The 16,718-nt window shown below is 39.6% G+C and overlaps 2 protein-coding genes across 8 annotated transcripts in view; one reads left to right on the forward strand and one right to left on the reverse strand.

Annotated features, from left to right (window-relative positions):
* The window catches only part of nbeab (neurobeachin b), a 200,757-nt gene that overhangs the window by 132,887 nt on the left and 51,152 nt on the right, over positions 1 to 16,718 (forward strand). For all 7 annotated transcript variants that reach the window (XM_005455018.4, XM_025898038.1, XM_019367747.2 and 4 more), the window contains 2 exons: positions 128 to 274; positions 4,954 to 5,090. In XM_005455018.4, coding sequence (XP_005455075.1) covers positions 128 to 274; positions 4,954 to 5,090 — 284 coding nt within the window. The remainder of the gene's footprint in view (positions 1 to 127; positions 275 to 4,953; positions 5,091 to 16,718) is intronic.
* mab21l1 (mab-21-like 1) lies at positions 5,637 to 9,020 on the reverse strand. The gene has a single exon (XM_005455017.4). The coding sequence runs from the start codon at positions 7,598 to 7,600 to the stop codon at positions 6,521 to 6,523; it is 1,080 nt and encodes a 359-aa protein (XP_005455074.1). The 5' UTR covers positions 7,601 to 9,020; the 3' UTR covers positions 5,637 to 6,520.

A 16,718-nucleotide genomic window follows, 5' to 3' on the forward strand; every position in this document is an offset into this window, starting at 1 on the left:
ATTTTAAAAAAACAATCATTAACTGAGTATTTCAGTCTCATATAAGCACAGTTACAAATCCTGATATTAGCTTCAAAGAGCAGTAGATGACATTTAGTGCTCTCTCTTCCCGTACTTGCTTTTACAGCCTCAGAGAAGGACGAAGTGGTCAAGTCTAAGACGGTGTTCCGCAGCCCAACTGTCACCACTCAGAACTCTGAGACCGAACTAATACTGGATGGAGACGACGATGCTGTCAGCCTGCTGCAGGAGAAGGAGATGGACAACCTGGGTGGTAAGTATAAATCACCACTGCTGCTTGTTCCTATCCTAATAGCTGGCATAATTGGTGAAGTAACTGGATGCATGTGTTATAGCATTTAAAGTGCACTAAAATGAAATTGCAGTGGTAAAAGTAGATCTGAAAGTGAAAACCTTGAAATATTTGGTAAGAGTGTGCTGCACAGTGATTGTTTGGTACTTTTAGTATAACATGATATATCGGATGTCTGATAATACATCTTTTCTCATGCAATGATTTGACGGTATTAACCATAAAAAATAATCCTAACACCACACACAAGCTTGACATCTACTGTATATTATAACATAATAAGTCACACTTTTAATAGATACAATCTATTGAATGGAAAATGTTTAAAATAGAATACATTTTTATAATTGGGTGTTAAAGAAGCTTAATTGTTCTTAATTCTCCTGCATTATTTAATTCTGAAGAGTCAAAGAATAGAAATTGTACTGATTAAAACATCTTTGATTTATGTTACCTGTATGATTATTGTCTGATTTCACAGTCAGTATCCTAATACAGCTTTAATACTTTGTCTAGCACAATTCAGTTAGTAGTGTAGCATACTGTAAAGGTGGTGGTTGGCCAAAACGCCTGTAATTTGGCCAGTGTAATACATGTCTGGAGAAAATTGTCCTGCCTTTGAACCTCGGCATAGCTTTAAAAGGTAAGTTAGACAGAGCTCGCTTCAGCTTTGAGTGCAGCTCAAGAATGCTGGACTGCATTCTTGTCGTTAAAGCCAGATCTTCACTTAACACCTCATGCAAACAACTGGGTGTGTGTGTGTGTGTGTGTGTGTGTGTGTGTGTGATACCTAAAGTTATTTTTTAATTAGAAAATGAAGTAATACTTAACTCTAGCAGTCATTCTACATTCAAAAAAAATAAAAAAACCCAACATTTTCTATTTTCTGGTGAACAAGAAAAAGAAGCAGTAAAAAAAAAAAAAGTAGGTGCAGTTTTTCTGCAAGTGGTGAAAGCCCATCACTCTTTGTTAGCAGTTGCTGTTGTCATGGGATGCTGTTTTAATTTCAGAATATATAAATAAACGCACACTGCATCAATGCTGTATATACATAACATTTTTAGCTCTTGGCCGACATGCCTTTTCAGTCATGATTTAAATTTTGTTTAAATGTTATGTGCTGTCCTTTGTTTTTCCCTGATAGAGCATTCATGGTGGTTGGATTGTCTTCAAAACTAACAAAACTGAACAGGATAATTAGAAGATGTTACCAGGTTCTGTTGGTTTAACTGCAGTTTCAGTGGTATGATTGCACAATCCTAGTACTTGAGTAGCTGTTAGGTTGCCAAACTGTTATTTCCAAATCCTGTAAAACCAGAGCTGCAACAAACATGCATGACAGTAACAGATATAAATGCATGAATCTAATTTATTCATTCCAGGAACAAACTGTGATTAAAAAAAATGTAGGGAAAGGGAATAGTCTAAAAAATCTATTGCCAGACACTTAAATAAACATCTCTCTTTCACAGCCGTGCATTACAGAGTTATTGTGGCTTAGTATATGGATCTCAGTCAGAACCAGGGCACTGCTGAGCAGTGAAATCCCCTCTAAGATCCCACAGATGAATCTCAGAGGAGGACACTAACCCCTCCTTTTTGTCCCAGGGCCAGCAGGCAGTCAAACACTCATGTCTGTCAGATGAACCCTGCACTGGTCTGTCTAAAGTGCAACGCGAGCGCTAGCATACAAACCGAGTGTTTTATCCTCAGAGAATTAATAATGATGCTGTACAAAACAAAAATGCTGAGGTTGAATATTTGAGATACGTTTATGAAGTGTGAGCTGAAATTAGGAACCAAAATTTGAAGGTTGACACTGATTTTGATAAGTAAATGCTGGTTTAACTATGTGTATAACTATTTGTGATAAATGGAAGTTGAATGCATTTCTTTTCCTTTTTTGTTTTTTTTGTTTTTTTACCAATAGGGCAGCTCCCCCTGCACTGTAACATTTGGGTAATGTTTTTACCAGGATGCTCTGTCTGTGTTTGTCCTGTATCTAATCTCAGGCATGAACAGCCTTAAAGACAGATCTGGGACTAGATCCTTGTCAACAACAGCGCTCCTCCTGCCAGCCACTGGGTCAGTGCCTGCAACTGCTGCCAAAGGGGCGGCGCCTGCACTCATGGGCTCCGGCAGTTGTGGTTACTGAACCTATGATTAGTTTTGCTCCCCCACAAACAGTGGAAATGCTGTCTATGCCTGGGCTGGCATTAAATGAACCTTTCTGTATGCACATATTGTTACCAAAATCGGTGAAAATAGAAGTGTGTGAGAACAAAGAACGGAGAAGTCAGAGCCTCCTCGCAGACTGTCTCTCGTATCAAAGAGGAGACTGTAAATATGACTGCTCAGCTGGCATCCCGGAACCATGTTAATATACCCCAAAGTGTGGTTTAGGCACCGCAACCATTTTGTTTTGCCCTAATTTAGGCTTTCTGAATCCATTTTAGGTCCCCATTCATAGTGCTGATCCCTTGAGATGTAACATCTTCATAAAGGAAAAAGCAACATAACATTTATGAACGTAAATCTCAAAGGATGGGAGAGGACGAGAAAAAGTTACTCAATTTATTTTTGTTCCCAAATTTGTTTTCTCATTTCAAACATCTGTAAGTGCTTTCGTGGTTTAAAAATGCATGTCTTTGTATGTAAATATATATGTATCTACTATAAGTGGACATGTAAGAATTTCTAAGTAAATGATACCGCTCTGGTATGCTTGTAACCCATGTCCCTTTCTCTTTCTGTCATAATATAAAATCTAAACGCACTAATCAAACACTGCAGTCCACTAGATGGGTTGTGGGTAGTAATATACCCATCTTCTCAGCAGTTCTCCCAAACTCCCTCCACAATGAAATGAGACTTTTCATCACTTCATTAAATTGGCCTGTCATTTAAGAAATATTTGCATTTTATTTAAGACAAAGGTCCATCAGCCTGGTAATTTAAGCTTTATTCTATATAGACCACTCATGCTGTGCAACTCGTCCTGTGTAACTTGCCCCTAATTTCATTATTCTCATGTAAACATTTTAATGCCATATAGCCTAATTATGGAAGAATCCCTGAGGGGATTACTGCCTAATCCTCTTCCTGCCTATGAGCAATGGATGCTGTGGCTTAATGCCGGAAGCTATAGAGCATTTCTCTGTGCCTAGTCCTTCAGGGCAAATCTACAATACTTTAGTCCTAGAGGTGTTACTTTTAGTAAGAGGTGGAACGCTTTATAATTTAAGGGCTGGCCTGAACAAAAGGGCAGTCAACTTTTATTGTCGCTCAACGCTTTATGACAAAAAGAATCGATTGTATTTCAAATATTATTATAATGTAAAAAAAAGATCACATACTTTCACTCTTATTGGTACTCCCCCTCCCCTTTTTAATCTCTCTCGCTGTCTCTCTCGCTCGCTCTCTTTTTAAACAAATACACTAGACCTTATCAGACATGCAGAAAAACAGGCTTGAGGTTACTGGTTACTTATATGAAGCTTGTAAGCAACGTGTAGCGTCTGCGCTGATAGCATCAGCAGATAGGATCACCGTTAATGGATCCGAGCAACGCTGAGGAAAGAAAAAAAAATCAGGGAGGGCGGTTTAACTGTGCAGCCTGCAAGAGCGATGAAGGGGCGCTCTGGGAGTTGAGACCGAAATCCACTTGTATTCCTGTAACACTAGCGGCCATAATTGGCCGAGGAGCGCAGATTAAGATTGATGAGACATTAAAGTGGCTCTTTGGAGTTTAAGGAATCGATAAATATCCTGATTTCGAGAGGTTTCGTTTGAGCGCAGACAAATCACTGTAACGGTACTCCACAGCGACACTGATCTGAGAACATGGAGGATGAGGCAGAGGAGGAGAAGGAGGGAGGAGACTGAAATAAAGATGTGATCACTATCAGCTGACCAGGGCCACAAGCCCACCTTAACACTCTCGACGTCTTTTTGGAATTGAAAACGAGGTTTACTAGAGTATTAATATTTTTTTTAATTTTCATTTATTTCTGTTTTTTATTGTCACTTTTTTTAATTTAATTTTCCGAATTCGTCGCTTGGCTTGTCCCTGTCAAAACAGTCTTGAATAACAATTGTGTAAAATCATATTTTAATCTCATGTATAATAAGTGCGTTTTTCTTTTCTTTTTTGGATTGCTTTAATGGAAACCATTCAGACTGCAAAAGCATTTTTAGTTCTCCTTATTAGTGTATATAAATATTGAAATTTATTGTAATAATTTTTAATTACATCCTTATAACTCCACTGAATACGCTGTATTTTTGCATGTACGCATGCACAATATCAGAAACAGGCCTTTAAAAACCCTTCAGTTGCCGTCGTGTACACGTTATAGTGATGAATTAAACCGTTTCAATGAAAAAAAAATGCAACACTTGAAAAAAAAATTCAAATACATTCATATTTATAACTACAGATTGTGGTAGCACATAGTAGTCTGGGATTTGAGGATAATAGGCCGCGAGATGATGGTACCCCCTATAATCGCATTGGGCAGTTTAGCGGAATTAGACTTAGTCTCGCTTTATTTAAAATATTAATTGTTTAAAGTATTAATCTTTTTTAATTTTTGCGCGTTAATTATTGAGCATGTGGCCATCCCCTCTGCACTCTACAGGCCCAGTGGTCCTGAGCAGCCCGGCCCAGCTTGTTGCCCCTGTCCTGGTGGCTCGGGGGACTCTGTCCATCACCACCACTGAAATCTACTTTGAGGTGGACGAGGATGACCCTGCCTTCAAAAGGGTCGACTCAAAGGTAAGTAACCTGCAAGCAAGTGTACAGCTCAAGTTTAAAGCGACCAGTTGGTTTCAGACGTGCTTCTCGGTGTTTTTTGCCCTTCCGTTGCAATTGTCTTACAAGTGTTAAGCATTTACGTTTTATTTCAGTACAAATTTGGAGATATAAAATCAAAACGCGAGATTTCATGTTTTCTTGAAAAATAAAGTCCTCCGCTCTTACGCATATGCTCTGTATTTTTTTCCTTTGAAGAAGTTTATTGCTCAGATTTTTGTTATTAGGTCATATTTTTGGACCCCAGTGCTGAATGCTTAATAAATATTTTTTTCCTTTCTTTTTTTTTCAATCTGCTGGTTTGCTTTAAAATGTTGAATAAGAAAATTACTTATTTTTTTCTTTCTTTCTTCCTCCCTCGTTTTCTTTTGGAAAGTTTGAAATGTAGAATACTAACGAGAGCATGAGACCCCCAAAATTAAAAGTTCAAATAAATAATTATTTCATCGCATTAGGCCTACTTCACTATTTCAAATACACATTTAATAAAACCATAATGGGACACAAATATAAAACAGCTCGTTTTATTAGCTCTTTAAATTAGATCAAAGACAGAAATAAAAAAACAGATCACAGATGTTATAATCCAGTGTATTTCAAGTGCATTTTTTTTCCAATTAAACTGTAATATATATTTATACTATATATATGTTATCATTTTCTTTTCTTTTCTTTTTAAATCATGTAGGCCTAAGCACGGTAGAGAAAAACAATTCAAATGGTTGTACTTTAAATAATAATTCAAGTAAATCGATGGAATGTTTTCAATGTAACAAAATGCCGTACGCCTACCATCAAAATGTAAACTTTTAAAAATTAGAAAAAGTCCATTGAAACAGGTGAATCAGACTACCACTGATGCAAGTATAAATTAAAAACGTTTCTACCAGATAAAGAAAAAAAAAAGTTCAGAAGTAGATTTAAACAGGTGGATCCTATTTACGTGTCACAGAACAACATTCACAATTTCAGACCACTCGAATCACAATCTATGAATGTATTTACAGTATAAAATGTACAGATGTGTTTTTTTGTTTTTCCAAAGGTTGTCTCGGGGCTTTTTTCTAAAGCGTTTGAGGAAATGCAGGATTTAGGCAACCGTGTGACACGGAGAGGAAAGGAACCACTTCTGAGGTGGCCTCCTGGATTAGCCAATAATTTAAATTTAAGTATTGACACCTCCAAAAGGTGCACGGGGAGAGTGACAAGCTAAGCTGTTATTTAAAAAAGCAAATCATCTTGAAACAGGCTAGGCCAAAACATAACAACAGAGGACAGTCACATTTCACAAGACTTGCAAATCGGTTGGCAATATTTTGTGTCCGTTTAGGAGCTCATTAGGCCTCTTCAAAACATTTTTAAGACGAGGTGAACTAATATATTTTATTTTTACCTCAGAGTTTCTCCAAGCTTTTGGGGTTGGTCAGTATTTCTCTCGCCAGTCGCCAAGTCTGTTTGGCTGCATTCTCTAGAGCAGAGTGAGGTTTTCCTTGAAATAGGTCTAAATTGGGCAGGAAATAATGAGGGCACCTTCTGCACTGCAAACACGAAATAAGTTGCAATAGTATCCCGTTCAGGCGATCGCCGAGGCAGTTCTCATCCCAGTCCGACTCCCTGGGATGCTTCTCACACTCGTAGGAAACCAAGGTTTTCATGTGGTAGTTGTTCAGTGGTTGCCCGGGCAGTTCGAGGTGACGGTCTCGCAACGCTTTGAGGACAGACAAGCACTTCTTCCTGCATCCACCCAGAAGGAGTCGGTTCTCGGCCTCGGCGAACTGCAGGACCCAGGCGTCGCTCTCTGCTGAGCTCTGCTTGCCGTTCAGGGAGTAGCACTCTTTGGATAAAAGATTGAAACCTTCCGCTTTGACTTCTGCCACCCTGTTAGGTCCCGGCCAGGGGATGTGAGGCAGGGGCCAGTGCGCAGCGCTCCGTGGCCAGATGCCAGTGCACTTGAAAGCCGGCGTGATTTGTACCACATATCTGTCTCTAATGCGCAGCTTCACTTCACTTGTGTCAGCGACCATTTTGACAACATCTCTGTAGCTGCATTTGTCTACTGCCTGCGCCACCAGTGTCTGAAATCTCGACCGGATCTTGCGCGCAGAGAGGTAACCGGAGGCTGTGATGAATTCGACCCACAGAGACATGCTTCTCTTGCGGCCATCGCTGAGTTTGAGGACGGCGCAGCCGGGAATTGACCCGTCGTCCACAAAGTTGAATACTCCCATCTGATTCAGATAGAGCACAACCTCGAATTCGGTGGGCGAAATGACCTCCAGTCCCTCGAAACGATTATCCATCTCGCTGAGAGAGCTGATGAAGCGGGGCTCCTGCACCTCCACCTCCTTCAGGACATCCGAAACCACCTTGCACACCTCTCGGATGGTTTTGGCGATGGCTGCTTTCCGAGACTGACATTTCTCGTTGTAGTATTTGTTGAGGTGATACACCAACTTTGCCTGGGCGGCTATCATATTAGGGCAGAGATCCGGGTTATACACCGGAGTCTCGCAGTAAGCCGAGGGATCCAACGCGGCTGTTTGTACGGGAGCCAATTTTAGAGAAGAAAGAAAGCTACCTAAAAAGAAAAAGTATATTTATAAAACAAATAAGCTGTGCTCAGAGCACACGCGTAAAAATCATATCACAACATTCACAGCTGGTGTGCCGTAAACTGCATTGAAGTGTTCAAAGCAAGTCCTCGAAATTATCAGGGTGTCGTGATTAAAAGTCCATTTCAGTCTTGTTCAGTAGAAATGCCTTTTTCGTTTTTGTCTGATCACTGTGCCAGTTAAGAGTCCGCGTAATTGCGCAGAGTGGAGTGTGTCCTCTTGACGCAGACGCCCGGTGTTGCTGTGTTTTACAACGGAAACACACACACACACACACACTCTTTATTATAAGGGAGGAGTTGAAACCAAGATGTCCAATCGCTGTCCGATGCGTCACCGCAGTTTATCGAAAACAAATTCATCCCCGGGTGTTATATACAAGTAAAAAGTACAGGTACTAGTAGTATATCGAGGAGCGGAAGTACACCTACGCATTTGGAGAGAAGAAGGTGAAGAAAAAAACAGAATTTCCACAGCTCAACGTGTCTTATTTTCCGTTGGACGCTATCTTCTATTTTTTTAGTGCGCTTTGTTGAATCATATTTGAAACAGTAGGTGGGTTTAGAATTGTTTGGTATTCATGTATTCGTCTAATAAACGGCTCAGTTTTCAGTTTTATTTAAATTTTCCTCTTTCTGCATCGCACGAGATCGAATTCTTTTCATGTAGGTTAAAGCAGATAAATCACAATTTGAATGGAGAAATGCACACAGCAATATATTAATATGTATGGATTAAAAATACTTTTGTACATTTTAAGACATATTAATGAAAACAATCAAGCTTTGCTTTTTTTAATTGGATCTTTAAATGTTATGTTAGGTGAATAAACAGCGTTGAACTACCGCCTTTATTTTGCAAGAATAAAATAGTTTCAAGCTATTTATCATTTTTGACTTTTTATTTAATTTAGTAGTTATAAGTTTGAGTAACTTATGTCAGCTTTAAAATTTAGCTTGTATGATAACGAGATTTTTTTAAAAGTATTTTTCTATGCATTATGTATGTATGTATATGTATTTGTATTTTTTGGGGGGGGTGGCAGCAACAATGTCATTTTATTTTAGCATTTAAATTAATGTATTTTGTAAGAAAACCAAAACAGCTGTAATCTTAACAACTATATGATTCTTACAGTTTTCTACATTTAAAAAAATGAGTTTTATCATTTTAACCAAAAAATGTATTTTAATTTAAGTCAGTGAAAGGAGAATGTGTAAAATATTCAATATTTATTTTGGTCTTTGGGTTATTAATTTTCTCTGAAAGTACTTCTGATATTAAAGATTATCAAAGTTATTATTGTGTGGTGTATGTTATGAAAAATAATTATTTAAATAAATAAAATCTTTTAGATTGGCATACTGCATTCTTATACATGTGTTTTATTCAACAAAATAGTAATACCACCAAAAAAAAAAAAATCCAGGAAAAAATAAACAGTTTCAATATTTTGAAAATGAAAAATAAAAAAAAAGTAAATAAAAACAAAATAATTATCATGTGTATGTGCATTTTATACACAGTGCCATGATCCTCAATAAAGTGAGCTTACATCTGCACTAAACCCTCTCTGGCTCTCATCATTACACTGGCACTCCATCTCACAATACAGTGCACGCTTTGAAGAAGACTTCAAAAAGATGATGCTGCGTGGATCAGATAAGCAACAAAAAGTCATTTACACTCATCTCTGCTCTTGCCTGAACTGCACACAACCAGACATTATGAGGGCAAACCGCTGCTCGTCAGTTCCAGCTCTAACTACATGGATGCGGCTGAGCGGGAGGTGGCGTGTGTGCACGAAGGACCTTGATAGATAGGTGACTCCCATTATCAGCACAGCCTGTCATGAACACACTGCCAGTAGCTGCTTGGTAAACCTCTGTGATAATTTCACACTGTTACTAGGCAGAAATTACAGATTTGAGTAGATTTCTTTTTATTTTTTACTTTCTTTAAATACAGTCGTTTGAGACTAGTTAACACTAATAACAATATTATTTTATTCTAGTTTTCACCACATTTAAATGTGGTAACTTTAACTACATTTTACAACTTAAATGTTTTATTCTTATTGACTTATTTCTGGTGACTGTGGAGGACATTGAACGTTTTCATGTGGTGAGAGGTAGCTAAAAGTCTTCCCCTCTCGGGCTTTGATAGTCTTTTCTCTCACTCTCTCCCACTGTCTGCAGCTCAGCAGGTACTTGTTCTTTATTGAAACCAGACTAGGCTCACTTTCCAGGCTATCTTTCTCCAAGTGAGATACCTCAGAATCCAGTTGCACCTCTTGAGTTTGTACTCCAGTGTTTGGTCGTCCCTATGCGTGATAGAAGCAAGGATTTTCATTGAGATTATCACCTCTTAATCTAAAGCATGTGGCTGCACAGATCTCACAGTAACTCAACCTGCTCTGCAGTCCCATGACTCCAGCAGTTGTCAGGTCTAGCCTAAAACAATTCAGTCTCCTTACCCATATCTTTACCATTACTACATTGCAATCTTTGTTGCTTCATTCGCCATGCCGCTAGGCTATTGAAGGCCCTCCAGTGTGATATATGGGGTTGTGATTCCAGCACAGGCCTATTTCTGACCGAGCAAAATGCATGCATGATTGTGTAAATCAATACAATGACTTCTACTTCCCCTAATTTTGCACAAGCATGTGACCCTGTTTTGAAGGACTCTTTGTTTTCAAAGAGCATGCCTCTACACTTATTCATTTTTTCTCCTTTTTTCTTTCTCCTTTCTTCTAGCAAGACCGATCATCATATTAACATAGATGGGCATAAGTTCAGTGGTACTCGTCTGATGGCGTAATTGGCCTTTGATGAGATGAGTGCCGCTTTGAGTGACTGGAAGTCATGTTGTACCAAGTGACGCCAGAGTCATTTGCGTGCTTTATGCTGCTGTATAGTTATGTATTATTTACCACACATGCATAAAACACTATGCAGCATCATGCATTAAAAATTATGTTTTGAAAAATAGTTTAAATTGTGAAAATAGCAATCAGTGCTCTGTTCACAGAGTTTTAAAGAATCACATGTGCGTGTTTCAGCTCAATTTTTTTGCATTACCTAATAATACGATCCACAAACTGGATCAAGATTTTTGTGGTGAGCAATCCTCTTACTGACGTTGTAATTGTGAATGATGTTTTATTAAAAATCTACTTACACAACTAAAGTCTGACAACTGCAATTTCATTAGGTTTCTGGGGGTTTTTTTAGTCTGGAAAAAGACTCTCTCAAGCAGTATTCCCACACAAAGGAAATTCAACCAGCTAGCTCCCGAATTAATGTACGGATTAGCCAAAGTGGACTTAAGAGGATGGCATCTGTTTGTGCAGATCAGATTAAAAGCAGTGACACTTCGGTTATGTGACATAGCTAGATCTCAAACTGTGAGAAATAATATACTCATGGGATGGTCACTCACTTTGACACATTTTTCTGTAATTTTATTTGTCACAAAATGAAATTGTCATTGGGATTTTTAATAATGGAGCATTATTATTCCACGCAATATGGTGTCTCTGTAGGAGGCCAGTTAATTTTGGGGCCTGGAGCCTCACTGTGGACCCCCTTTGGATTGTGTCCATTCATTTGTTTTATTCTCCGCTGTGTATTAGCAGCCTCATTTGGATAAGTCAGGAAGCTGGAGCACATGGCCAGAGGGCACCCAGAGACCCTCTAGCGGTAACCTCAACAGGCATTGTTCGCAGTAAGCTTCAGCACACAGAAATAACCAAATGTATTGGTTTGATGGAGCATTCTGAGAAAAGGGAGGCGAAGAAAAGTGTAAATTATAAAACTTAATTGATTGTCTCAGCTTCAGTTGGCCCTTCACCCCTCCCCTCTGCAATATGGTACGCTTGTCAGACTCGCTGATAAATTACATGCATGTATTTGCATGAATTTAGCATATATATATATACAATTCAAGTTTGTTTGCCAAAGTAACAATCCAGAGAAATGCCTGGTTTGTGTTACTAAAACGAACATACATCTTACGTAATGCTCGGCACACCTTTTCATACACATTTTATGCATTTGGCCAGATGCAGTGACAGTGCTGCTGCTGCGCTTTATCAGCATGCAGTTTGCAGTTGGTATTTTGTTGTTAAACATTTCGTGTGTTGGAAACTGGGGCACCTGGTTTTTATTACTTTATTCTACTTGAGTTCCTATTGTTGATTTCTAGAAACTGGATTTGTTTAGGTCATAAAGACTTGAACAGTTTATATGTTAGCATGCACTTATTTTCATTTCTGTTTTAGCTGGTTTGTTTTTGCTTTATTGTTGATTTCCACCTTGTTTGTGCTTAAAGGCAGCCATTCAGCAACAACGCTGTGATTAATCTTAATGTCTGCAAGATGTCTACCGTCTAAAAGTGGGTGCTGTAATCATCTGCCCACTGACCCCATGATGCTCATATGCGGGCCTCTCTACGGCCCTTGTGTATGATAAGTAATTTCAAATCTCAGATTGAATGAACACAACTCTCTCCCACGTGTCATGTGATCTGGGAGTAGGAGTACGCCAAAGCACAAAACAAAGGAAATGCAAGAATCGAGGGCATATTGCAGGTTTGGGGGTGTTGGTAATCAAACGCTGTTGGTGAGGCCTGTGATGAAATTAGGTGATGTTGCCTAAATAAGGGATGAAGGGTTCATAATTGCCAGTCTTAGAGATCTGAGGTACCGGGTGCCAACTGTCAGAGCAGGGCTAATGATGACAAATGTCTCTCTATGCAGATTGCTGCAGCAGCACCAGTGTGCAGCTGAGAAAGAACAAGAAAAGAAAAATGCAGAGGGACTAACAAGAGAAAGCTTGTGTGCTCATACTTAATGACCTACATGGAAATAAACCTCAATAACTGATGGGCCTTCTTTGAAAGTGCTAAAGCTTGAAGCCCTACAGTACCTTGTGCATGGCTGTTATTAATAGGTATTATTCCCTGTGAGTGCGAAGTATCGGTGATATCTGCACCTCTATCTGATGCAGTGAACGCGCAGTCTGAAGTTACATTTGCTTACAAGCTTGTCAAGATGATTTGACAATAAAAATTATGTCATGTTTTAGCTCTATATTTAGCCAAATAATCCATCAGCTCCAGAGGAGAAGACATGAAAGCAAGGCTCAGCATTGTCTTTGTGTAGCTTTCCTCATTAGCGTTTCTTTAGCTGATGCCTTGGTTAATGTTGTGCAATGCAGCAAAATGTAATTTTTTAAAAAGTGACTCGGCTCGTTACACCATGGTTCAGTTAGAGCAGAACAAGCTGTTCCTGGATAACATAGTCAAACTGTTGTTAACTTAGCTTTGCTTCTTTTTTTTCTTAAAATTGTGCTTAATTTTAACCACTTTTTGTAGCAGAGAGCCATAAATCTGATTTCACTTACTGTGACGTAAGGCTCATGCTAATAAAAGAGCAAGCCCAAAGTGCTGCATGGCCAGATTTCCCCAATTTGTTGCATGAATGGCTTTTGAAAGGGGTCCGTCTTTGTACAAAGGGACTCTCGTCTTTGTTTGGTTTCGCCCCATCTGTGTCATCTGGTGGTCTGTGCAAGAGGGTGGTGTCTCGGGGTGCTCCCCAGCGGCGTTGCCAGTTGTTTTATGGACTCGTTGGAGTGGTGCAGGGAGTTCATAAGTTGGCTGGGCCATTGTGTGCTGAGCCCAGCTGACACGTGTGAATTGACTCCAGCATATTGACAGATCATTTCCATTAATGAATCGAGGAGTCTGCCTTGTTTCACTCTGTGATTTATGCCCTTGCTTCATCATCCTCAGAGCTCTGGGTTAAATAACAACCCCCTGAAAGACTCAACCACTAATTGCTGGATGAAGTGAGTTTGCTTTGTTCAGTAGTTTTAAGTATCCCTAGATGTTCTGTAAGTCATATATAAATATTTTATATATTAAATTAAAATTACAACACAGTGAAAAAATATGAATAATAAATATAATGTCAGTAAATGCAGTTTTTTGAATCAGATTTGTGTGAAGGCTGTAAAACAAACCAGAATAATGGTGTGATGTGCGGTCACTTATTAACAAGTGTCAGTAAACAGCAAAGTTTCCATTCATCAAAGAGCTAGCAGTTTTCTCTCAAGGGTGGCTGGTCTTTTTCTTGATTTGATATTGAGATGCTTTTGTTTGCAACTGCTGGCGTTTCATGAGCTCTATCCTGATCCTCCATGGCGACCATCCAGCTTGTTCAAAGCAACAGCCATGCACTGCTGATAGCACTGGCCTCAGCCTGGCCTGTCACCCCCACCGCTGCTGCCACATGGAAGGCACATTTGCTCGCCACCATTTTATGCTGCTGTCACCCTCCCTTCAAGAGCAAGGGGAAAGAGGGGAGGTGAAAAGGAGAGGAGGGAAAGAGGGAGGCTCACCCTGAGTGGATGCTAGACAAAGATGGCAGCAGAGACATTTTGTCTACTTTCATTAGTTCTGGTGGTGGTGAGCTCTGCTGAATATTAGCCTGTTACTGGCAAAGGCACACATTGTGGAGCACAGACGGCGAGTATGTCACAATCGAATCTACCCCACCTCATTTCCATCTTCCTCACCCAAAAAGTGGGACATATGGGGCCGGATGCCAATTGCTTATTTTATACGGTAATTAACATCCCTTAAACCATGTTATGTGGTAGGTGTGACAAAGTTTATCTCACCAATTTACATATATACCCCCAATAAGGTGCGATATTTTAAGATCCTGACTGACTACAAAGGCTTATGTGCTACATGTTATTAAGAAATAAAGAATATTAGCATTACTCGCCTTCACTCATGTTTAATAGTTTTGTTGCGGCACTGTCACATTCAGCTAAACTCAGAACCATCCTAAATCTGTGCTGTCATTTCCTTGAGTATCTGCTATCTGGTATCTGTCAGCTTAAATTGGGACCCTACCTAAACCCATGCGCACTTGGATCTGTTGGTCTGTGTGTATGTTTTTAATATTTTTTTTTTTGAAAAGGGTCAGTGTGTGAAGGACAGCTGTGATATGTTTGGATGCTCCTGTAATGAACTTGATTGTTTTCTGTTGTTTGTGATCTGCATGACTTTATTAATTGCTAGAAAAATTAGTTTTGGAGTTCGGCCAAAACACAGATGTTTCATCTGGTTTCCTGCTTTCCACCCTGTGCCTGATTCTTTTGTTTAGTTTTATAACAAAATTCGCAGAGAGAGTCCCAGATTTGTGCTGGTGTGTATGTGAAGATGTATCTGAATGTTGCTTTGTCCCGCTGGGCTTTTATCCGTTGGACTCATTATAGTAGTCATCTCACTGGGCTCTATTAGAGAAGCTCAGGAGATGGGGTTGCCATGAAAGAGTCATGATGGACGAAGAAGTGCTGATGTGCAGGTTCCTGCCTTCAGGCTTTCACCTGCTTAGAAACAGCCTCAAGGCAAAAAAGAAAAAAAATGACTGGCCTCTCAGTCCAGCCAATAAAAGATTGAAGACCTAAAGTCAGGACTTTTTTAAGGTTGCTTACAGTTAAATGTATCTAAAATTTATGGTGAAACAAAATGTTACAGTTAACTAATTTTTTCTGTGCGTCTTTCTAACGATTTACAAAAAAGAAAACAAGTCGAAAAGGTGGGTAAGAGTACCAGAAAGAAGGATAAAGTTATGCCGTTCTACCTCGTTAAATTTCAAACGATTTTATTAGAGTGTCAATTCTGTGGTCTTGGCAGGGCTTGGGAGGTGTCTGAGCAGGGAGTGCAGCGGCAGGGAGTGAGCATGTCGGCTGTTGACACCATCTAACGAAGGGGGGGATTAGGAGTTTACAGAGGCAGTAATATGATAGGTCAAAAAGAGGAGGCACTCCTCCACAGCACTTGGCTCTGTAATGAATGATTGACTGGAAAAGGAGAAGCTGCCACTCGCTGGCTGAGTGCTCATCTTGACGCCTGCCGCACCGCTCCACGGCTCCCCTTGATCACGTTTCGCTGCTCCTTTCTCATCTAAGGAACCAGTCTGCAGGGAAAAGCTGCTTTTCCCTCTTATTTTTCTCTCTAATTTACACATTTAAGACATTTTTGTTTGCTTATTTGCAATTCCTTTTTTGTCAGTGAGCCTTCCTCTATCAGTCTTACTCCCAGCCCTAAAACCAGCCCCCCACCACCCCACACACACACACACACACACACAACCTTCCCTTTCTCTTGTGTTTGCCTCGAGGCAATGAACTAATTTCAGGTTCCATAATTGCAGTGTGTTGTACACCTGTCTGCTATTAATTCTCCCCTGTCTCTTATTCTTTTTCTTAATGAGATATTATTGTAATTATTGTCATTATGCTGTTTTTCATAATGAACTTGATTGATGTTGTTGTTATGGAACTATTTATTCTCTATAATTAGTGTAAATGTGGAGGGAACTTCTGTAGGCACTGATAGTTCGGGACTCCAGAGTAAACTCATCAGCTGGCTCCAGAGTTCCCACTTAGAGTTTGTCCTGGATATGAACATGAGAGCGGAGTAGCCTGGTCACTAGTGAATAGGGCCCTGCTTGTAGCCATTTTAAAACCATTACAATAATGAAAGGCTTTACAATGGGCATCCCTGAGCTTTGTTTCAGCCTGTCACTTGCACCCTGTGAAAATCAAATAGTGCTCTGAACATCATAAAAAAAGGTGAATAAGGTTTTGCCTATACTCCTATTTAAAAAAAAATCTGCTTGTGTTTTGAAAAGAGAAAAAAAAGGTTTTCAGTGACACGAGTTTGAATGTTATTGTTGAAGGAGCAAACTACTGGAAGGAATGTTAAAGAAAATCTCAGCTGAATGAGCAATGTTGAATTTTTTTTTCTTAGTGGCTCTCAATCCAATTAGGAGTTTAATAAGGGTCATGCATAGGGACTTCACGCTGCAGGTTGGTTTCTTTAAGGGTGCTTTCAGGGAGTAGGCTGGGGCTGAAGTTCCTGAAGGTCCTGACTGAAGGCTGGTCTCTTTAATGTGAAG

The sequence above is a fragment of the Oreochromis niloticus genome, linkage group LG14 (assembly GCF_001858045.2).
Source record: "Oreochromis niloticus isolate F11D_XX linkage group LG14, O_niloticus_UMD_NMBU, whole genome shotgun sequence".
Classification (NCBI taxonomy): Eukaryota; Metazoa; Chordata; class Actinopteri; order Cichliformes; family Cichlidae; genus Oreochromis; species Oreochromis niloticus.